Source organism: Xenopus laevis, chromosome 7S (assembly GCF_017654675.1).
Source record: "Xenopus laevis strain J_2021 chromosome 7S, Xenopus_laevis_v10.1, whole genome shotgun sequence".
NCBI classification, from domain to species: Eukaryota; Metazoa; Chordata; class Amphibia; order Anura; family Pipidae; genus Xenopus; species Xenopus laevis.
Genome location: NC_054384.1, coordinates 102,290,804 through 102,316,284, shown reverse-complemented (window position 1 = coordinate 102,316,284; position 25,481 = coordinate 102,290,804). Strand labels below are relative to the sequence as shown.

Here is a 25,481-nt window from a genome sequence, read left to right as displayed (position 1 = left end):
TACACCTAATAGGAAATTGTTTTTCATATGTTAAAGTGGGATTGTATTTAAAAAGTTGTAACTGTTAAAAATGTTTGTTTTAACCATTTGAGGGGCATGCCACATTTGTTTTAGGGCGGGCTCATGCCTAGGACATTAGAGGATCTCTTTTGTCTTTATTTTGCTTCCTTGGACATGTGTAATAATAAGTGGCCACTTCAAGCATTTGCACCAACATCTCTAATAAAGACGTATATATGACCTATATGTACCCGCCCTATTCGAATTGACCTAAGCGTTAGTGTGTTAATGAAGTTTCACTAGGCAGAAATGAGTGTTAGAGAAAGTTCGCTATGAAATGCTCGTGCTGACGAATTAACACTAGCGAAACTTCACCAGCGTTCTGCTGCCATGACGCAACTTCGCATTTTAGTGAATTAGTATAGTGGTAGTGAATTAGCGCCTGACAAAGTGGCGTGAAGTGTGGCAAAGCCTTCTGAGACGAAAATTCGCCCCCTGGTCAGGAGGGTTATGGGTGGGTGTGGCCTGGGGGGCTCTTAGCAAAACCAGTAAAAATGCTCCAATGATCAAAGAGATTGAGTCACAAATAAATAGATGTTTTCCCTAAATTGGTTCCAATGCGAACTTCCGAAAAGCACACTATGCAGATGTGATCCTTTCTGCACCAGGCATTTCACCGATGGTCCTGCCATGACTTTCTCTTGCAACCACTGAAGGAGATCAAGCCAATCACCCCCTTTTCAGTGATTTTTTTCCCTCTGCATGTTCATTGCACATTTTATATACTGTCTATTCTATTTCTATTTTTACGTATCTGGACCCATTGACCAGTTCCGACAGGAGAGAGTTCACTGGCAAGGATATTACAGACACACAGGAGATGAATTCATGACAAGGATAATGAGCATAATGTATTCCAAAAATGTTAGTTAAGGACCTTAATTCACAATGTCATTTGCTTGGAGCACTCCATTATCATAAAGCAGCCAATTTGCTTTAAATGTGCCCTTTGCTTTACTTTAGTGGATTATAATTTCGAATGCATAATTAGACAGTAATTGTATATTACTAATGGAAATGGGTAAATATATAAAATCTAAGGCAAGAATGAAGAAATATAGGCTATACATAGACATCCCCCAGAATAAAAAGGCCATGGGGTGGGTTGTTTTGATCCCTGTGATTTCCCCGCTGATAGTGATGGGCAAATTTCTCCCGTTCGTGAAAAAATGTGAAATCTGAAAGTTCACGAAAAAATTGTGAAATTCAAATGTTTTCACGGAAAATCGTGAAATTCTAACGTTTTCACGAAAAAAATTGTGAAATTCTAAGTTTCACTAAAAAATCATGAAATTTGAAGGTTTTCACTAAATAATAGTGAAAATCAGACATTTTCATAAAAAAATGGAAATTGACGCTGGCGGGAGATTCGCGAATTTATTCACGGCCGGCGAAACTCGGAAATTTGCCGCAAATTTGTACCAGCCGAATTTCTTCGCCCATCACTACCCACTGATGTAACGTAAAGACCATATACTGGACCAGGGAACATGTCCAGATAACAATTTCACTCCTACCTGGGCATTGCATCCATTGTTATTCTCAAATTTAGTTTCTATTCGAATCTGAAATTTTGGCAGAAACGAACACTAGAAAAAAAATGCAAAAAAAGAGAAGAATGAGTGATTTGTGATAATTAATGCTGTAATAATTAGGGGCAGATTTATCAAGGGTTGAATTTCGAATTTGAAAAACTTCAAAATTTTAATTAACCAAAATTAAATCAAAGTTTCTTTTGGTCCGTATTTGTATCGAAGTAATAACGCATTCGAATCATATGAAAGCTTGAAATTTGAATTTTATTCATTCGAATTTTCACTTTGACCTTTAATAAATCTGCCCCTAATATGCTTTAATCTAATGTAACTTCGCTGGAGAACAAGCAAGTACAGCTTCTGTGTGGTTTTATTTAGAGACGCATTGCACTACTTGTGTATAAATAAAACTACATAGAAGCTGTACTTGCTTGCTCTCCAGTGGATTTTGTCAACTACGTTTTTTAAGTGGACTTAGCGAATCCAAACCACTATTGGATTGAGCACCTAAACTCTTTACACTGAGGGGCAGATTTATTAAGGGTCAAATTAAATATTCCAATTAGAATTTTCGAATGCTTTTTATGGTCAAAATTAATTCAAATTCAAATTGTGAATTATCCAAACCCGATTTGAATTTGAATTTAAAATTTCGAGCTTTATCAAACTCTGGCCCTTTAAAAAAATCGAATTTGACTATTCACCAGCTAAAACCTGCTGAGTTTATGAATGCCAATGGGAGAGGTCCAGGGACCAATTTGGACATGATACTAGCCTTCCTGGCATTCGACATTTCTGAGAAAAAACTCAAAAACAGTTTAGTCAAATTCGATTCGAGTTGGTAAAGTCGTGCGAGTTTTAGATATTCGATTTTCTGATCCACTAACCTCCCAATCCAATTTCGAGTATATTTGAATTTATTATTTACATGAATTCAAAATTGAATTTGATAAATGTGCCTCTCCATGACATCAAACCACATATGAATTTATATAATCTAACTTCCCCTGTTTTCAATCATAAAAATATTAGAGGTCAACCAACAATGTCCATGGCTACTGGCTGGAGTTCTTTGAGCAGTTCTTGCAGAACTCCTAGGAGAGTATTAAAATCCTATGTGCAGGAATACAGTGTATCTTACATAGAAGTGGTAGCCCTGACCTACCTAAAATTGATACTTATTAATCAGAACTTTTGAGAGTTTGACAATCAGAGGGTCCATGGCTGTAGAAGACACAGGATTCAAAAGTGGTTTCTAATATCAGTCTAGGCCAGTGTTAGTGGAGGGGGGAGTGGGCAATAAGTTTGGGTATTCATCACAAGGTTTTCAGTTTCTACACCAGGGTTGTCTAACCTATGGTCCTCCTGCTGAATAACATGTATAGGGTTTAAGATTAAAGTGCAAGTTGCACCTTGTTGATTATATATATTTTCTCCTCCAGCTCTAAATCTGGCCTCATACTGAGGATGATCAGCCGGCAGTTTTCTAGATGTGGTAGAACTTTGTTAAGGCTATCATATATAATTGAAGCACAGTTGTGTATCCTTGCATCGGTTGAAACTGTAACTGGGGGCACATATTTGATTAAATACAGTGCTAATGGAATGGGATGCTGGGTTAATTGAGTTCAGCATTAGGGTTGGGAGGCATAGACTCAACTTCAAAACACAACCTGGCTCGTATCTGCCATATAAGGATTAAAGGAGAACTAAAGGGTAACTAAAGAAGTAGCTAGAAATGTTGTACATTATTATATTTTGGGCTTCTGTACCAGTCCAAGGCAACCACAGCCCTTTAGCAGTAAAGATCTGTGTCTCCAAAGATGCCCCAGTAGCTCCCCATCTTCTTTTCTGCTGATTCACTGCACATGCTCTGTGCTGCTGTCACTTACTGAGCTTAGGGACCCACTCACAATATACAGTACACATAGAATAGAAATGTCACAATATAAGGCTGATTAGTAATTAATACACATAATTACTACATGGCAGCACAGAAACCAGTGCAATTAGCATCAGAATTTAATAATCAGCAAACCTGTAGCATCAGCTTATATTACAGCCAGGGAAGCTCATTTTCTGCTGGATAATTAGTGACGAGCCCTAAGCTTAGCTTCCCAACAGCCAATCAGAGCCCACTGAGCATGTGAGTGTCACAGACACTTTCCAAGATGGTGACCCCCTGTGACAAGTTTGAAGTCCTGGATCATTGCTGCTATTGACAAGCTCAAACTTTAGCCTCGTGCAATAAGTTCACTATATAAAATATGACATTTTTAACCATATTCATGTTTAAAGTTTAGTTCCCCCTTAAACTGAACACTGCATGAAACCCTACAGTTACATTTTCACATCCCTGAATCACTTCAGTGACATTTGTACATAATGCCCATTATTCTGCAGGTACACTGGCACCTAATCTCTTGACATTCTAATGGGTAATTTTCTGTGAAGTCCCGGCAACATGCGCACCCCATTAATGTTGTGTCACATCAGTACTTCATGCATTAAGGCTTATATATTTACATATAGTGTGTCTAAACTCCAGGGACACATCCTGATTTTAAGACTCTGTTCTTACTTTTTAAAACAGCTGAACCGCAAAGAAGTATTTTAATGAGAGTGCTTGAATATGTCTATGAAACATTCCTTTCTGCAAGAAAGAAATGGCTTCTAAATAATGATCTTCACAAGTTCCTTCCACTGTTGTGTTTGCAGAGAGAACTTGAGTGGTGATAGAATTCTTGACAAGTAACTGCTGATCAATAGAAGCACCTGAGCATATAAATAAATGTAATAAAGACAGTACAAAAGGAAGGGACACTTACTGTATATTCTTCACAGAAACCCACAGGAATTCAGGAACAAGATATAAAAAAAGAAAAAAACATATTATAGGGATGAGCATCAGGTTATTGGTACATAACTCATGTAGTAACATTTATTTTCTGAGTGTCTGAACTTGATAGATAGATAGATAGATAGATAGATAGATAGATAGATAGATAGATAGATGATAGATAGAGAGATAGATAGATAGATAGTAGATAGATAGATAGATAGATGATAGATAGATAGATAGATAGATAGATAGATAGATAGATAGATAGATACTGTAGATAGATGATAGATGGATAAAAACGTTATTAATCCCAAAGGAAATTATTATGCCAGAGTATGCTTATTTACCATATAATCACACAGAGCACACATATTATAAATAATTACATTATGATACATTACACATCGTACTTAACTAAAACAAACACTACTACTTGCTTAAAAGAGAAGAATAAAAATCAGCGATAACTGCAGGTAAAAAATCTCTTATAATGATCAGTAGTACATCTAGGTAAACTCAATCGAGACAGATAGATGATAGATATATAGAGTGGCTTGATAAAAGACCGATGGTGGTCTGAAACGTTGCCAAGTGTATTGGGGTCTGAGCCCATGTCTCAATAAAGGCATTTTAAGAAAATAAATCCATGATTGGTGCCGTCAATAATTGTAAAATTGTGACTAAACGGATACAAGGTGGAAAACGTTGGACGTGCACCAGACTCAAGTAATTTGGAGGTTACGGGTGCTGACTAAGAAACCTGTTTGATAGATATATAGAGACAGATAGATGATAGCTAGATAGATAGATAGATAGATAAAAACTTTATTAATCCCAAAGGAAATTATTATGCCAGAGTATGCTCATTTACCATACAATCACACAGAGCACACATATTATACATAATTACATTATGATACATTACACATCATACATAACTAAAACAAACACTACTATTTGTTTAAAAGAGAAGAATTAAATTCAGCGATAGCTGCAGGAAAAAAGCTCTTATATCGATCAGATCAGATCTCTTATAACGATCAGTAGTACATCTAGGTAAAATCAATCGATTATTAAAGGAGCTACGCTCCAAACTTTCATGTAAAGTATGAGAACTTTAACTTAGAAAAAGATCTCTAAGGTCTCTAATTTCATGCCTAAAACAGAACCTGCCCTCCTAATCAATTTATTAAGTCTATTGACATCACATGACTTCAGTCAACTTCCCCTGCACACCGCACTAAAAAAACACAACACTAGCAACCACTGAATGATAGAACATTAGCATCATTTCATTGCAAACATTGAATCTAAATCTTCTAAGGAAGAAAATCCTACTCACTCCTATATAGTACCTCTGTGTTTTTGGCCCAGTCCAACCTATTATCAAAAAATACCCAGGTATTTATATTCCTCCTCTACCATATCTACAACAACCCCATTTATACAGACTGGTTGAAGATCAGTTCTCAACTTTCTAAAATCCACAACTAACTCCTTCGTTTGGGCCACATTAAAATGTAAACAGTTTGCAGCACACCACCCTACACAACTATCCATTACACTTCTATATTCAGCATTGTGTCCGCCTCTGATACTGGCCACAATTACAGAGTTGTCTGAAAACTTTTGTAGGTGACATAACTGGGAAGAATACCTAAAATCCGAAGTAATTAGTGTAACAAAAAAGGAGATAAAACTGTCCCCTGTGGTACACCCGAATACAAAGTACTGAGTCAGATATATTAGCCGACTTTCTTATATATTGGGGCCTACTGGTAAAATAATTATAAATCCAGGTCACTAGGGGGGGGGGTTATTTACTAAACTCTGAATGCAAAAATCACGAATTTTTCAGAATTTATTAAACCCAGAGGTTGGAAAAGTCTGAATCAGAAAATCTGGCATCTCAGACCTATCGAGGTTGCATATAAGTAAATGGGAGAAGTCATAATGATTTTTTGATGTGTGCTGGGTTACTTGCAATACCCCAAAGTTTTCGGGTGAAAATCAGATTTTTTCCCCGCAAAGCAAATTTTCTGGAAAACGTAATAATAAATAAGCACAAAAAAACCCATAGCGGATTTGATCGAAGTTTGTAGCAGAAAATACTGAGATAAATTCGGACTTTGATAAATAAAAAAAGTGAGCATCAACCTTCATTTGTAGAAGTTTAGGCCTAAGCAAAGTAGGATTTAAGGTGTTAAAAGCAATTACATAAAAGCTTCCTGCCCGATTCCAAGGTGGAGCTTCCATGTAGAGCATTTACGGAGCTCATCTATAGGGCAATACATAGTAATTTGAGGCACAGTGAGCAGCATGGGTCTCTACCCATGGGTTGAAGGTGGTGATAGCTGCAGGGTCCCCTTGTGCCAAAAGGTGCACTGGTGCCGCTTCAGAACAGAAGGTGGGACAGATGTACTGGCCTTTGGACTGCATTTCTACACCAGATCAGTTTCCTGAGGAAATTTACAAAGTGGTCAGGATTACAATAAAAAATCCCATATGCCCTGACTGTGTAGGCTGTCCACTGGTACCCAACAAAAGTAGTCAAGTTGGTTCAAAGTGGATATAACACTTAAAGGAGAAGGAAAGCTACTGAAGCAGTTTATTGATAATATATTAACCACAATAGTGCAAGCTATAACACTATATTTATTCTGCAGAATGCTTTCCCATACCTGAGTAAACAGATCTAGAAACTCTCTGTTTGTTTAGGATAGCAGCTGCCATATCAGCTTGGTGTGACATCACTTCCTGCCTGAGTCTCTCCCTGCTCACTCATAGCTCTGGGCTCAGATTACAGCACGGAGGGGAGGAGGAAAGAGCAAACTGAGCATGCTCAAGCCCAAGCCCTGGAGGTTTATGTTGAAAACAGGAAGTCTGATACAGAAGCCCATGAGTACACAATAGAAGGAAAGAAATGTGATTTCATTTGACAGAGGACTCAGAACAGCATTACTTTGACGGTTTACTGGCGTATTTATATAGACCTTTCTGATACTTATTGAGAGATAATTAAAGGCTTTTACTCAAAGAAACAACTGTTTTCCTATATTTATACACTTATACACTTTACAGAGATTATACATCATTCCAATCAGCCCATGTCCTAGTGGAGCTTACAATCTAAGCTCCATATCCCATTAACACACACTGTATGATCAGTTTGATTAGGAGCCAATTCATCTGCCGGAATATTTTTGAGGTGTGGGAGGAACCACAGTACCCAGTGGAAACCCAAACTACCTGGAATCAAACCTAGGACCCCGGTGCTGCACTCACTCATTTTTCTGCTTTAGTAATGACAGAAAATCCCATTAAAACGTTAATGTGCTAATAATACAGAACACAAATCATCCTGTCACCCTTTTGTGAATTCAGATTTTCCCCCTAAATTCAGCCTGAGCACTAATCATGGCTCTCCTATTCTAGCCCCCTCCAAGCGCTCATCCTGTGTAATTATGTGTTGAGTCACTCTGGTGGCATGACAGATAAAGGTTTTCAGAAAAAAAAGACAGAGCTAAAGCAGTATTAAAAATATAGATTCAAATGAGTTCTTTAATGGTGGTGCAGCTTCAGAAATAGGCAAATCTCTGTGCCAAGCTAAATCACAGCAAAGCAAAACTGCCAACACCAACTGGAAACAGAAAACCTATTTAAAGTAAATTGAAGTCAGACGGACAAGGCTCGAGTGGGACATCTTGCTGGTTACCCTACAATTACATGTGTACATTCATTAATCCCTATGCAAAGAATTGCTTTCTATGGCATTGTCACAGCCTAGGAAATAGGTTCTTTATTTCAGTTAATAGTTCTTTTTTTGAGTGACAGTTTTCAGAGAGACGAAGCAAAAGCCCTGTGTGTTCAAAGAAAATAGAGAAACCGGTTTCCACAAATGTCTCTGACAATTCAAAAGTCTAGAATCCACTGTTGAACTGACTCTCTCTCCTAAATTAGCTTTCAACCCCAAACAAGCTCCTGTATGTTCAAAGGAAATAGAGAAAACGGTTTCCACAAATGTCTTTGACAATCCAAAAGTCTATAATCCATTGTTGAGCTGACTCTCTCTCCTAAATTAGTTTTCACCCCAAACAAGGTGCGCCCACCAACCCATCCCCCTTCACTTCCACTAAACTTCTAACTTGCGTCCTCATAAAAAGTCTTCTCTCCAACTCTCACCTTTCGAAACTGCCATTCTCCTTCTCATAAGATCACTTTCCCTAGATTTTGCCCTTAGAGGCAGTCTTTCTTCTCAAGTTGGGTTAGCAACAACGATTCCCTCCTACCACCATTCCACTTATCTATCACTTCTACATGAAATATAATCCATTTCCAATTCATTCCCTGATCCTATATCCCCAAAACCCACCTTGGCCACACATATAGTGGATACACAACTATTTGCCCAAATGATACAACATTACATGCACCATGATATGAATCTGATGGTCTACTTGGGAATCTGAGAAAGCCAATGCCTATCTACCTGGGTATGTGGCAGCTAGATATATGGGAAACCCACAAGTTTGTTCATTTTGTTCAACTTCTTTCCCTAAATAACAAGGCTTCAGCACTATTTTCAAATACCCCTCTCTTTATAACTCCTGTTCTCATCCCCTTTGTAAAGCTTTACCCCCAGCTAAATCTAAAGTTCTCCATTTTATGACGTCAACAAAGTTCTCTGCCCGAGAATCACTTCCATACTAATCGTTCACTTTCTCTAAATTGGAAGGAGGCACACAAGTGCCATGAAAGCTGCTCATATAGAGCAAAAACTAGGATGGCAAATATGTATATTGGCAACAGAAACACTCTGGGTCAGATTTATCAAGGGTCGGATAGTAACATCGAATTTTCAAGTTTCAAAATTCACACATTTCAATTTTAATCCACCTATTCGAATATAAATTTGAATGTGCGATTTATCATAACTCGACCATGGAAACAGTCCTAATTCGAATATTCGCCACCTAAAATCTGCCGAGTTCATGTACAAGTCAATGGCAAAGGTCCATTGAGCCATTCGGAGATGTTATTAGCATTCCTGACATTCGAGGTTTTTTTTCGGAGAATATGAATCAAATTTTCAGGGTCGGAACCTTTCGACTGAATATTAGCCATTCACATTTTTTCTTAAATAACCTTCAAGACAAATTGTGAGTATAATCGAATTGAAAGAATTCACATGAATTAGAAATTCGACCTTTGATAAATGGGCCTCCCCATGTATATATCTGTTTTGGTGACTGATTCAGTAATAATTAGATTAGTGTATATAAAATAACACAACTGGTGCACTGTGGAAAATGTTTCTAGTTGGGCTATAGGTCGGTCTTCTCATCCAATTATCACAAAATTAAATAAGAATCAGGACACCCAGTAATTGTTTACAGTGTATTCCTACAGTGGTGAATGCCAAACAAAACATATTGTGTGTGGTCCTAATAAAAAGGATGCAGTAAAAATAACTGCTGTCGGTTTTTCTTCTCAATTTCATTTCAGTTCTTGATTATCTGCTACTGCCCATATGTTTGTATGTTTAGGATTCTGTGAAGGATGACTTTCTTGGGGCACAACTGCATACAATAAAAGAGACCCCATTATATGCCAGGTCACATGAGCAATTGTTACTTAAAGAACAAATGTGCATGGTGCTATTAGTCTGACAAAAAAGTGTCTGCTCAATTCTGCATTTTTATGGCCTAAGAAAGGAACAGACTATAAAAAAAAAAAAGATGGAAGTAAATGTATATGTGACTTTCAAATTCAGGGGTCATCTGACTGCTTAGGTTTGTAATTTCCAAGTTAGGTGGCCCCAATAAAAATGCATTATGCTTGGCATTAGCCTTCATATGTCTAAGCAGTGAGTGTGTAGTTGGCTTTCTGAACCCAACATGCGGAAGCAGAATGGGTTGATGGAGGGTTACTTGAGCAGATTTTTTTTTTTTTTTTTTTTTTTTATGGTCAAAACTGTCAAATTCGACTAGGGAATTATCCAAACTCAATTTGAGGTTTTTTTAAAAAAAATTCTAATTCGATTTTTAAGATTTATCATTCTCTGTCCCTTTAAGAATTAAAATTCAACTATTCGCCACCTAAAACCTGCCAAATTACTGTACAAGTCAATGGGAGAGGTGCAGTGACCAATTTGGAGTTGTTTGTAGCCTTCCTGACATTCGAGTTTTTTCTCCGAAGAGAATTCGGAGTTTGGTCGAATTCGATTCGAGTTTTCAAGTCAGTAAAATTAGTACGAGTTTTACATATTCGATTTTTTTTTAATAAATAATTGAAATTCGGCCATAAATAAATGTGCTTCCACATGTTTCTGGGGGTTTAGCTGTTTAAGGGCTCAAGGTTCATGGGGAGTCCAGTACTTACCACCTGCCCTGAATTTGGTTCAATAATAGAAGCACAACAGGCAACAAGGTTCCAACAAGCTGATTCCCGTAGCATTTCATTAACTGCAAGCCCTTATTAAATGATCCCTTTTGCCTTTTACATAAGCACTGCATAGTAGAGTCCTGCAGCGGGTCGGGTACCCACGGGTTACCTGCAAAATCCTGCGGTACCCTCCGGGTTGCGTTTAGAAGTTCCAGGTGCGGGTCAGGCCACGGGTCTTCTCAATATCGATATTCACTCCTTTCTTCTTGTCACGTCTACTTCTGATAATGTCACTTCCGGTTTACAATGACAACACTTCCTGATTCTTGATGGTCAGCGGGTCGCGGGTCCTGGTGGCGGATAAGGTACTTGCGGGTAGGGTCGGGTAGCGGGTCCAAGCGGGTAAGAATGCGGGTTGCGGGTCCGGGTTGTGGATTGCAGGTTGCGGGTACGGGTCGGGTCCCAAAAATGGACCCGCGCAGGACTCTACTGCATAGCTTGTACATTATAGTAGTACATATTCCATCCTACTCCCAAAACACTAACCCAGGCCGGAACTAGGGGTAGACGGAGTAAGCGCCAGCCTAGGGCGCAATCATGCCATGCGGGGGGGGGCGCCTGGTTTGCTTGGCCTTTAATAGTGTTTCAGTTTTATAAACCGCTTGTTCCAACCCCCACCTCCCTCTTGGCAGCTGCTGGCACAGGTACATATTTATGGACAATATTGTGAATTGTTTTGGCTGCTGTTGGCTTAGGAACAGATTGGGGGGGCAATATGGGGGATTTGCTGCTGCTGGCTCAGGTATAAGGGGCAATATGGTGTCTGCTGGCACAGTTACACAGATGTTTGGGGCAATATGATGAATATTTGGCTCTTGCTGGCACAGATACATATTAAGGGCATAATGATGGATTGTTTTGGCTGCCGCTGGCATAAGTACAGATTGGGGGTAACAATATGATGCAAAAAACTTTTAGTGGGAGCACTTACAGACTGGGCTGCATGCCAATGTGTTACACCGGGCCGCAATCCCCCGCGGCCAGTAGTTTAAGCAGAATTCGTAGAGGACGGAGCACCAGTGGAAGCCAAGAAGGTACGTTAAAACAGTTGAAGTTTATTTAGCATATTAAAATCTGAGTACAGCGCGCCCAAAATACAATAGGGGCCATGTGCATGGCCCCTATTGTATTTTGGGACCGCTGTACTCAGATTTTAAATAAACTTCAACTGTTTTAACGTACCTTCTTGGCTTCCACTGGTGCTCCGTCCTCTACGAATTCTGGGTAACAATATGATGGATGTTTCACAGATTTGGGGCAAATTGAGGAATTGACTGCTATTGGCACAGGTAATTGGGGCAATATGATATGTGCTGGCACAGGTACATGGGGCAACATGAATGGTAAGGTGGGAAATGGTAATGCAGGACTGAGTGGTGGCCACTGATTGAAGCCCTTGCCTAGGGTGCCAAAATACCTTGGTCCGGCCCTGACTGTAACAGTCAACAGCAGAAGGTAGGAGTAATGCAGTGATCCCCAACCAGTGGCTTGTGAGTGACATGTTGTCACTTACCCAATGGCTGTTGCTCCCAGTGGCCTCAAAGCAGGTGCTTAAATTCTAGGATTGGAGGCAAGTTATGGTTGCATAAAACAGACCCTCTCTTAGACTTCCAGTGCACATAGGGGCAACCAAAATAGCCAATCACAGCCCTTACTTGGCACCCCCAGTGCTTTTTCCATGCTTGTGTTGCTCCCCGACTTTTTTTCCAACTGAATGTGGCTCATGGGTAAAAACGTTTTGGGGACCTCAGCTTTAATGCAGGCCTAACCTCAACATTCTCTCTTACACTTTTAAAACTATATTTTTATACGACCATCAAAAGTCTCTATTTGCAGACATACCTGGCTAATCTCCACTACCTCGAAAATCCAAGTCGTGCAAACTAAAAGCGCAGATAAATTCGCTGCCAGGTATTATAACATTGCCATAAGCAATGCACGTTACCTTCATCTCTCCAGAGCGACTATGAAAATCTATCTCTGTCAGTTTGCTCTTGGTTTTCTCTTACCAATGCAAATGTACCATTTGATCTCAATTTGTATAATAGGCAGACAGATGGCTGTCGGGTTATTATTAATGTCACTATGGAAAGTACACCCGGACGCACGCAATAAAGGATACGGACAATAGGGCTCATGGCGTCCTTATAAAAAGAAGGTTACTTTATTTTATTTCTATTTTAATCTAGTGACACACAATTCCATTGCTGCTATGCGACACATAATACAGTCGTAACTCCAGTGATCTTGCTCCTTTATGGGAAGGTCACTCGGGGAGAGTGTCACCTTATATCCCTCGTCACCCTGTGTGAACACATTTTCTCTTTTACACTTGTGCATGTTATATTGTCTCAGCTTGTTATAAACCACACCAGATTCATGCAGAGAAACCCCCCCATTATTTCCCATAGGGGGAAAAGAAGAAAAGAAACCAGTACTATATTACTGCCGGTTCATTATTGAACTGGCAGAACTAAAGAAATTCGGTAACATTTTAATACTTAAACTAAACCAGTAAAAAAAAGCAGAAATTATGTTGTGAAAAATGTCAGATGTAAGTTTACCTTCTTGGGTTAAAAATAAGAAAGCTATTTACAACTGAATTGCTATATATATATTATATACATCAAAAGCTGTAATGAAAAAGGGCATAGTGATTTCATTTGGCAATAGAAGAAGAAGTAGCAGGGTCAGGGCCGCCATCAGGGGGGGACAAGTGTCCTGGGCCCGGGCCTGAAGGGGGGCCTGGCAGTGCTGCATTTTTGAAAGAGCCGGGCCCCCCTTACGAGCGCCCGAGCCGTGCAGTCATTTCAGTTTGCCGAATGCGGAAGTGCCGAAAAGCCGAAGCCGAAGTCCCGAAGCGACAAAAAGACCAGAAGTCGCGAAAACAGCCGAAATTAAAGTCCTGAAGCGGCGAAAAGACCCGAAGATACGAAAGGAGGCGAAGTTGAAGTCCTGAAGCCTTGAGTTGAATTCTACTGAACACCAGTTTGTGTTTTTTTTTAATCCCCTGGCCACCAATGTATTATTTTAATATTCTAAAAAATTTTGGGGCCCCAATTTTTTTTGTAACTTGTAAGGGGGGCCCTGGCACCAATTTTTTTGTTAATTTTTTTTAAAAAAAAAATTGAAATTTTTTTTTGGGGCCCCATTTTTTTTAACTTGTAAGGGGCCCTTGCCACCAATGTTTAAAAAAAAATTAAAAATGTTTTTTTAATTTTTTTGGGGGCCCCAATTTTTTTTTTAACTTATAAGGGGGCCCCTGCCACCAATGGGTTTTTTTTAAAAAAAAAAAATTAAAAATGTAAAAAAAATTTTGGGGCCCCAATTTTTTTTAACTTATAAGGGGGCCCTGACCATCAATAGCTTTTTATAACTTGTGGGGGGGGGTTAATTTTTTAGCGCTGATGTCTGTGTGGTCTTTGAACTGTGATGTGGAGTGAGCGGGATATGGGGTGGGGCTTGGGCGTGACCCCTAAAATGTTGTTGTACGGGGCCCCGTGATTTCTAATGGCGGCCCTGAGCAGGGTCAGGCTAATAAACCCTTGTTTGGCTAGCATCATAGGGCTACAGAAGTAAAGCATGAACATAGCACATTGACTCTATATAAATCATTGGTTTAAATTGGACTTAGACTCAATGTACACACTGGGGCAAATTTAATGAAGGGCGAAGCGGTGTCAGTAGCGATCTGAGAACAGATAGACTTCTCTTCTTCAGTTCTTCATGTCCAGCCTAACAGTATCCATCAGAAAAGTGCTCTCTGACCATGATCAACATCTTCATAGCCAAAAGGCAGTCACCGCTACCAAAGGCACCAATATTTATAGCCAAGAAAGATGGAGGGAGGAGAGAGGGTGTTATAAAATACCCAGATTTAGAAACAACCCTACTTTCACTTTAAGGAATATTCCCCAGTGAGGGTGAGAGAATAATATTGTGTGAAGCAACTGAAGCGTGAACGCAGTAGTCAGCAACACAGCATTATCTGCAACTGGCACAGTTATTTTGGAAAAAGGACACTCTCTTGAAGCGTAAGATTAACATGCCGTGGGATTATAAATAATGCAATGGAACAAAATTGCTGCAATGCTAAAATACAAGTAGGAAAGCAACTGCAACTCAAGCACATGTACCAGTTACTTTTTATAGGGCTATGGAAAATAGGAAGTTCAGTTTATATATAGTACAGAATATTCTATGGTCTGTTAGCATAGAGCTCTCATATACCGAGTATAAGCCGAGTTTTTCAGCCCCCAAAATATGCTGAAAAACGCTACCTCGGCTTATACTCGGGTCAAGCGAAAAAAACGGTCGCCGTCATCTAAGAATAGTCGCCAGGCGCCTAAGAATAGTCGCCAGCATCCAAGAATAGTCGCCGGCGTCCAAGAATAGACTCCAAGAATATTCGCCGGCGTCCAAGAATGGTCGCCAGCATCCAAAAACAAGGCGCCGACACCTCCAATGGGAGCAGAAACCCTCAATTTTTTGATTTAAACTTACCAGAAGCTGCTGCATTTCTCACCCTAGGCTTATACTCGAGTCAATAAGCTTTCCCAGTTTTTGGAGGTAAAATTAGGTACCTCGGCTTATACTCGGGAAGGCTTATACCCGAGTATATACGGTAGTTGGCTAATTTGCCAACACAAGCTCTGGCTACATGTTTCGGACCACAGAGGCCCTTCCTCTAGTGCAATTCCACCAGAGGAAGGACCCCTGTGGTCCGAAACATGTAGTGCTCTAATAAAAACTAAATTATTCACAATGGAAGACTCTCCAGTTTTCTTCACTTTATACAAAATAACCCCATCAAGGGCCATATCCGGTTTGCAGAACCTCGGCTGGACAATCCTGTACGAGTGTATGCCCTTCTGCCAAGTTTAGAATCCTTCCAGTTGATTTTCTGTTTATAAATCCTTCCTCCCCCGAGCTCCTATTGTTCAAGTGACAATAAACATTTGCTCTGTATTTACTCGGTGCCAGTTCAGTGACATGCCTCAGTCAAACTCCCTCGCTTTTCCACCCTGGAGCACCTGCTTGATCCAAGCCTTTAGAGTTAAGTGAGCAATCACCGGCGACAGCTTATTATTAAAGAGTCACTACAGAAACCATCCGTGGTGTCAAAGACTAGTGTTGACTCATCCACGGGGGACACGTTTAAACAGATCAAAATGCTAATGAAACAGTTGCGATTATCTTTCCACTCCGGAATGAATCAGTAAAAATACATTATACAATGGAAATGATGATAAAATAGAGCTATTTAACGTTGAAATTATATGAGCTCTGTGGCAGAAGTCAACCAATTGTAGCATTTTCTCCTGTTTATCTATCAAAGGGCAATACTTACCGTCATTTGCCTCAAAACTATATTGCAACCATTGCATTTTCAACAACAATTTAAAAAAAGAACGATATGCTGATTATTGCCATATTTTACAACTTTAGTATGTAAGGGGGTTAAAGGGTTAAACACCGTCACCATGGAAACCCAGCTTGATCCAAGGATTAAAGTCCACACTCTTGATTATAACAAAAACTGGAACTGTTTATTTGGCACACTTTTTCATCAGTTGACTCTTCCACACATCAGGGCATACAGTTATACAATCCACGGGCAATATTAAACTTCTCCTTTACTGGCTAAGCCGACACTCCAAACACACAAAGGTTTTTCCCCGAAACCTTCCGAAGGACATCCCTTTCCAGGGTTACTCACCACCTCCCTGCTTCAGCCGGGCTGACACCACGCCAGTGCACCACTGACCTTTCAGGGTAGGAATTTCCTTGTGACACCTTCCGGTCCTACCAGTCCGGCATACGACCTATGCCCCTCTGGCCTACTCCGGATAGGACTTTTCTTTTCCCCCTCCTTCAGGATGTCCTTTTTCCTATAACTTCCACTTGCACCCTCACTGGCTTAGCCTTGGCACATATGCCTCTACCTCCTCGTTGGGGTCTTAACTACCCATGCTAAATAGTCCTGACTATCTGAAATACCTAGTATTTCACACTTGTGCCCTCTCTCTATCTAAATCCAAATGCATGTGTGCAACCTTTGGGTGTGTCTCCCCTTTAAATAGCCTCTTCAATTAACCACTACCCTAACACTCCCTGTGCATGTGCTATTCACAATACTGTACATGTGCTTCAATTAAACACTTCCCTAACACTCACTGTGCATGTGCTATTCTCACTACTGTACATGTGCTTTCCCTCTGTTACCCAGCATGGAACCTTTATCATCCATTTACATGACAACACTGCCATCTTGTGGTACATTTTACACATTACAGTCTTCCAACACATTTAACACTTTCAATCACTCAAACATTACTTTAACATTTTTACAGCACTCACATTCACTTTAAACATACAATACACATTTTCATGCACACAAACCAATCACCTTCTTACACTCGACACTTTTTAAATCAAGCACGTCCTCGTGCACACAACCAATCACACATGAAAATGAAAACAGACACAAAAGTTTGCATTTGCTTAAATAACTTGATTTTTTTAGTAACAAAACCTTATTACCTTCATAAGGTTAGTAAAATTTTCAATATAAAACTGTAGAACAAGGCACACTTCTAAAACTGAACAATAAGTCCACGGTTAACCCCGACTGGGTAACCATCTTCAACCTAAGGGTATGATGCATCCTCCAACTGGATGCGAAACAAGTTTCAAACATAAAGTCTGAATGAATTACCCCGACTGGGTAATCCTTTGAAATGTTCAAAACCAAATAACAGTCTCTGTAAACTTTGCACTCACCAACAGTTCTGTGCAATCAACTAACAGTCTCTGTTCTCAAATCATCCGAGTGAACCAATTCTTGGTATTGACAAACGATATGTAGTACCTTGGGTGAGGTTTTTCAACAGTACCTCCACCCTCCAAGGGTACATCGACACTGAGGTGCCGCTCTGGGGTGTGCTTGGTCACACTTCGTACATAGTGTCGCATCACGGTGCACCCTTGCCACCACATGGGAACGGTCTCCTCCAGGAGATCTTTTGCCCTCTTCCGAGTATCACCATCGGGGTGCACCAAACTGTACTCATCCAGTTTCAGATATGAGAGAATATCCTGCCGCACCCATTTTTCTAAATTCTTCTCAATCTCGTCAAACACATACTTTGGGGCGTACGGCATGTAGAATCCCCATTTCTTACTAATCTCCAGGTTGATCTTCTTTTGAACCTGGGACACGGCCCGAAATTCTTTTTCCTGGGCCTTCCCTGGTAGTACCCAAAATGTACTCTCGTCGTTCACCATTTGGGTATGTGGCGATTGATACGCACTGCTGCGGGGTCGAACACCCAATGATAGCACACTTACTGGAGGCGAGACCCGCTGCTCCACTTCAGGGACTGCCGCTTTAACCATCTCGGTCATCGCAGGCACCGCCGTCACCGACGCGGCACCTTCTGTACTTGCAGCAAGGGGGTCTGCCTCCCACTCCTCCTCCCATGGGGCCCCTTCCGATGCTCCGGTACTGTGCGGATCCAGCCAGGAATCCACTCGCTCAATGGAATCCTGCACCACTGGGGGTATTGTGACACTCGGTAGCGTACTGCGACTGCTGTTAGTATGCCACGGCATAACGTTGGTGCGCAACGCTTTGTGCAACATACCCGCTGCCAAGGTGGGGCGTGGGGCAGGCGCTTCCACACCGCCATCCGCCATGATATAGGGCGGTGGAGCCTCGTGGCTTGAATCCGAGCTTAGCGACACAATCACTTCCATCGTGCCTGCGATCTGTGCCGCCTCACCTTCAGGTACTGTGAGACGCCAGGCCTCCCATGCTGTCAGGCGCCGGTCGATGTCCTGCCAGGATTTCGATAACTGGTTTTTGAGATAAACCGGGCCAGTAAAATAATCCCGGGTGCAGACCGAACAATGTCCAGCCGCCCGCACATCCGACCACTGGGCCTCATCGCCGCAGCTCCCACACATGGGAACCATCACGGTTGCTCCGTTGCGGCCAACTTTTTGGGCAAAGACTCCAGTCCACATAAACCGACGGCCGGTGTCGGCCAGCTGTTTATCCGACATCTTGGTTGCGGAGGTACTCTGCATAGTAACAGGTGCGTCTACTCCTTCCACTCTCTCGGCACCACAGCACTGCGCCACTCCGCACGGTCTTTAGACTTTTAAGATGGCCACACTACTGTTTCCTGTTCCTGTGGCGCGAAAAGGGATCCCAGGCTGCTTGCCCACTTCCTGCCTGGCAAGTACCGTTACTTGATATATGCTCTTCCGGTCACATCAATTGTAGCCAGCCAAATCAGGGAACAGTGCAATACACAGTCTCAAAACATACATCCAGGTCTTCACAGGGGTTTCCCAAAGCACATACTCTTCCTTACCCTGCTCGCAGCGCCAAATTATGTAAGGGGGTTAAAGGGTTAAACACCGTCACCATGGAAACCCAGCTTGATCCAAGGATTAAAGTCCACACTCTTGATTATAACAAAAACTGGAACTGTTTATTTGGCACACTTTTTCATCAGTTGACTCTTCCACACATCAGGGCATACAGTTATACAATCCACGGGCAATATTAAACTTCTCCTTTACTGGCTAAGCCGACACTCCAAACACACAAAGGTTTTTCCCCGAAACCTTCCGAAGGACATCCCTTTCCAGGGTTACTCACCACCTCCCTGCTTCAGCCGGGCTGACACCACGCCAGTGCACCACTGACCTTTCAGGGTAGGAATTTCCTTGTGACACCTTCCGGTCCTACCAGTCCGGCATACGACCTATGCCCCTCTGGCCTACTCCGGATAGGACTTTTCTTTTCCCCCTCCTTCAGGATGTCCTTTTTCCTATAACTTCCACTTGCACCCTCACTGGCTTAGCCTTGGCACATATGCCTCTACCTCCTCGTTGGGGTCTTAACTACCCATGCTAAATAGTCCTGACTATCTGAAATACCTAGTATTTCACACTTGTGCCCTCTCTCTATCTAAATCCAAATGCATGTGTGCAACCTTTGGGTGTGTCTCCCCTTTAAATAGCCTCTTCAATTAACCACTACCCTAACACTCCCTGTGCATGTGCTATTCACAATACTGTACATGTGCTTCAATTAAACACTTCCCTAACACTCACTGTGCATGTGCTATTCTCACTACTGTACATGTGCTTTCCCTCTGTTACCCAGCATGGAACCTTTATCATCCATTTACATGACAACACTGCCATCTTGTGGTACATTTTACACATTACAGTCTTCCAACACATTTAACACTTTCAATCACTCAAACATTACTTTAACATTTTTACAGCACTCACATTCACTTTAAACATACAATACACATTTTCATGCACACAAACCAATCACCTTCTTACAAGTTGGTCTTTTTTATATGGGCAGGGGTCCCATGAATGGGACTGTGTGCCAGTCTATTTGGCTTGGCCCACATAAGTGAAGTCTTAAGGTGGCCATACACGGGCCGATAAAAGCTGCCGACAAACCGAGTCGGCAGCTTATTGGCCCGTGTATGGGGCCCCCCGACGGGCTTCCTCGATCGAGATCTGGCCGAAAGTCCACATCTGTTCGATGATGCGGTCCCGCAATCCGACTGCCCGTTAGGCATCGTTAGGATCCGATCGTTGGGCCTTAGGGCCCACGATCGGATCAGCCCGATATTGCCCACCCCAAGGTGGGCATATCGGAGGGAGATCCGCTCGTTTGGCGACATCGCCAAACGAGAGGATCTCTCCATGTATGGTCACCTTTAGCTACATCAGATAAAGCCACGTAATTGGGCCAGGCATTGGAAACTGGGGGATAACTATTGGTCTTTGGCACCTGACAATCACCTATACAGGACAACTGGTGCTTCAAGGAAAAGACTCATGTGCCACTGCCCTAAGTGAATCAAAGACGAGGAAAGGCAGTAGTATGTAAACTAAAACATTAAAACACTTTGATTGGATAACACGCTACATATTTTGGGTAACAGTCCCTTTTCAAAGACACTAGAGCTGCCCACTCTTGTTACATGATGCTGTAGCATTAGAGTTATGCCCAGAGCAGCAGAAGGCCACTGTGTACTCCATAGGAATAATAAAAAAAGATGCAGACCGCATCACAGCTCACCCGGTAACTGTGTCTATCCAGACGATGCCTCGTGCGAGACGCCGGCACCTCCTCACGGTACAATTCCTTAGCAATGAAGAATTGTAAAGCGGAAATCCATAAAGGGGCACGGACTACTACTTCAAAAATTCGGCTTTATTGTGCACACACGGTGGTACAATGTAAAGTGCGGTAGGTGTCCTGGACTTACGCGTTTCTTGCCGCAAATCCCGGCACTTCCAGCGCCTTTACAAGCGGGATTCTCCATTGCTAAGGCACGGTGTACTCCAGTCTACAAAACTTTAAAGGAGAACTAAACCCTAAAAATAAATGTGGCTAGAAATGCCATATTTTATATAGTGAACTTATTGCACGAGGCTAAAGTTTGAGCTTGTCAATAGCAGCAATGATCCAGGACTTCAAACTTGTCACAGGGGGTCACCATCTTGGAAAGTGTCTGTGACACTCACATGCTCAGTGGGCTCTGAGCAGCTGTTGAGAAGCTAAGCTTAGGGGTCGTCACTAATAGTGATGGGCAAATTCGCGGTGAATTTGCATGATTCGCTGCCAGCGAAAAAAATTGCAAAACGCCCGCGAAAATTCGCTGGTGAAAATTCGCCGGCGTCAAAAAAAAAAATCGGAAAACGGCGTAAAAAACGGACGCCGGCGTCAAAAACGAGACGCCGGCGCCGTTTCGTGAATTTTTAAGCGCAAATTCGCACATCACTAGTCACTAATTATCCAGCATACAATGAGGTTGGTCTGTAATATAAGCTGATGCTACAGGTTTGCTGATTATTAAATTCTGATGCTAATTGCACTGGTTTCTGTGCTGAAATGTTGTAATTATCTGTATTATTTACTAATCAGCCTTATATTGTGACATTTCTATTCTATGTGTACTGTATATTGTGAGTGGGTCCCTAAGCTCAGTAAGTGACAGCAGCACAGAGCATGTGCAGTGAATCAGCAGAAAAGAAGATGGGGAGCTACTGGGGCATCTTTGGAGACACAGATCTTTACTGCTAAAGGGCTGCGGTTGCCTTGGGCTGGTACAGAAGCACAAAACATAATGTACAACATTTCTAGCTACTTCTTGAGTTAAGCATTAGTTCTCCTTTAATGTCTGATTAAAATCAAAGCATTGGGGGTAGGTTGTAGAGCAGTGGTCTCCAAATCAATAGCTTTTGGGCAACATGTTGCTCACAAACACCTTATGTTGCTCCCAGTGGCCTCAAAGCACTTCCTGGCTTGGAGGAAAATTTTGGTTGCATAAAAGCCAGGTTTATGCAGAGCCGGATTTACATAGTGGGCGCCCCTAGGCCCACTGCCGATCATCGCCCCTGTCCCCTCCCTTTTATTTGTGCAAATTTTCATCATCTGGATCGGAGCAATGGGGATTGACGCATGCCGCCCTAGGCCCGGGCCTAGGTAGCCTTTCCACAAATCCGGGCCTGTGTTTATGGCCAAATAGAGCCTTCTGTAGGCTGCCAATCCACATTAGAATACCAAATAGCCAATCATATCCTAAACAACCAATCATATTTGGGGATCCCTGTTGTAGAGCATTATATACACATCCCTAGTGATATGTTGTTTGGGAACAATGCAGCGCCTTCCAGCCAGTTTGGGACCTGTTCTTGAATATAAACCCATAGTCAACCTTCTTTTCACTGTGCAGCACATACTGTAATACTGTGCAGTGTGTAGGAGACACCACTTTGTGTAATTTACATGGTAGGGAAAGCACACTCCACTGGAATTTCTAAGGATACTAAAAATGATAGAGGTATTCTATGACCATAGCAAGGAATGATTCCAGTACTTTCTGAACAGGACACATAGTTCTAAGATTATACTATCACAAAATAAAATGACTTTAGGGTGTTGATCGGTGAGTATACCCTACTGTCATCTATGGTTGACACCATTGCATCACAAATGGTTGGAGGCGAAAGGAAATGTACAGGCACTATTAGCACCCCCGTAGAATCATTTGAAATAGTTCCTTAACAAATAACTCATTGCTTTGGTTAGATCTCTAAAAATGTCATGTAAGTGAGGACAAGATCTATTAGCCAAGTTTCCATAAGAGTGTCACAGCTGATACGTGCTCATGTTATTTTCATTTTTCCGTTGCTGGAATGTCACCCAGAGTGAGGTTGAGGTTAGAAATAGATGCAGGTGGTGACATTCACCATTATTTCATGCTTATTTAGATTCCCATATTATCTATACATGCATTTGTTGGTAGAACTTTCCAAAGAATCCGTGGGATGAGATGCTATTTTCTAGCCTTATCTGCAACACACATGAACACATCTCTTGACAGTTGAACTTGCGGTTTATTTGGGTCTTAAATATGTAGAGTGGCATGTTTTTTTATAACCGATCTCAGCTTACAACTGGCATTGCACTACTTGTCCTCTCTGCTCAATGATTCCCTCCTTCACACTAGGATTTTAGTGTCCAACCTCATGGAACAACACTGAACAATAAAATACATTCATTTATTGTAATGTATCCAAATAACAATCCCAAAGAATTCGGATTCATTTCATTAAGGGTATCACAGTCTAGCCATCCATATGTGCTCAATAAACAAAAACGTGAATTCACCATGTCTGTAGATGATAAAAGTAAACCATGTGTCTTATAAATGGTTTAACACAAATATGGGAATATTTAAGAAATTCATTTTTAATGTAGAAACAACCAAATAATAAATAAGGCAAATAAGACATGGAGAAAGATCAATAAAATGGACATCTATCACTTGCCGCCTCCAATAAGAGTGATGGCACCTACAGTTATCATAAAGCACCTGAAATTGCACCCTGCCATCTCCTATTGACTTTAATAGAACTTTAAAAGTATTAATTTTGATGGAAAACAGCTGTCCCCAGCCACAAACCTATCAGTTTAGAGCAGTGATCCCCAACCAGTGGCTCACGAGCAACATGTTGCTCACCAACTCCTTGGATGTTGTTCTCAATGGCCTCAAAGCAGGTGCTTATTTTTGACTTCCAGGCTTGAAGGCAAATTTTAATCCCATAAAAACCAGGGGTAGTGCCATGTGGCTCCTCCTGTAGACAACCATAGTCAATCGGTCCTTATTTGGTACCCACTCCTCCTGTAGACTACCAACTAGTCAATCAGTCCTTATTTGGTACCCCCCAGGGACTTTTTTCATGCTTGTGTTGCTCCCAAACGCTTACATTTCAATGTGGCGCACGCCTGGGCCCTTGGTTTAGTTTAGAGGGTTGCCCATAATAGTACTTTTCAATTATTGACTTTAATGAGAAAAGCCGGACAGTGGCTGCCTTCAGCCTCAAACCAGTTTAGAGGGTTTCTTTAGAGGGAAACAGAAGGGGGTAATTCAAGGCACTGTTCTTTCAGCTGGCAAGGTCTTCAGATGAGCAGATTTTACCCTAATATGTTCACCTTGTGTTGACCGAATTGGCGCTGCTCATATCATTTGGCCCTTTGTTCTACAATCCAATATATACAATCACTATTTTAGAGAAGGATACCTTTTATATCAATGTAACCCGTTAAAACGGATTTTATTTTTGTAGTTAAAAACATTATTTCCAATGCCTCTACATTTTTCTTCCCTCTCCCCCTGCCCCCTGTTTTTGTTCTTTTAGTTAATTTCAAATACAGTTAATTTTCTGCCTTGTTATTAGCAATTTTCTTTCCATGTAGGAAAATGTACTTCGCCCAAGAAAAAAGAAAAGAAAACATACACTTCTGACCCAAAGCATTTGTTCATGCTTCACCAGCTGGAGCTGAAAATGAATCCCATTGTTCAGTTATGTACCATACAGACTATTAGATGTAGGACAATGGCTTTGTCTCTATTATGTCCTATTTTAAACTCAGGCAACCTTCTCCGCATCCCTCATCATATCCAATGCCAGATTTTATTGCCTTTACTTGCTTTACAAGCACAGATATAAATGGGGTGAGACAGAACATGGAGCTTAATGTTTCAGCAAGAGCAATATTCTGCCTATAGACTTATTTGTTTATTACCCAATCATGCTGCATAGATTATATTAAAACTGACTTGACAGAACACTGATACATCCACTCATTAAAATCAGCAGATCATGGTTACTTTATAGATTATAACACAGAGATGCCTCTTAATCATTTAGAAGCTATATATATATCTTGCCAAAGGAAACCAAGGGGCAAATTTACTAAAGGACGAATTTTCGTCTCTGAAGGCTCTGCCACACTTTGCTCAACTACGTCAGACATTAATTCGCAGTGCATATGCATATTTATCAAAATGTGAATTTATGTCTTCGGCAGTCGAATGCTGGCAAAGTGTTGCCCGCGAAAACTCATCAGCATGGCATATCTAAGTGACATTTCGCTAGCGTTACTTTCTTCCTAGCAAAATTTTGTTAACACGCTTAAGCTTGTATGGAGGCAAAATGTGAATTGTTAAATAGTTAATGTAAAATTTGTTTGGCCACTAGGTGAA

At 41.2% G+C, this 25,481-nt stretch overlaps 1 protein-coding gene across 1 annotated transcript in view; it reads right to left on the bottom strand.

Annotated features, from left to right (window-relative positions):
• pitpnc1l.S (phosphatidylinositol transfer protein cytoplasmic 1 like S homeolog) overlaps positions 1 to 25,481 on the bottom strand; it is a 128,268-nt gene that overhangs the window by 17,073 nt on the left and 85,714 nt on the right. The window contains exons 4-5 of the mRNA XM_018228263.2: positions 4,424 to 4,431; positions 1,578 to 1,649 (exon numbers count right to left, since the gene is read on the bottom strand). Of these exons, the coding sequence (XP_018083752.1) occupies positions 1,578 to 1,649; positions 4,424 to 4,431 (80 nt within the window). The remainder of the gene's footprint in view (positions 1 to 1,577; positions 1,650 to 4,423; positions 4,432 to 25,481) is intronic.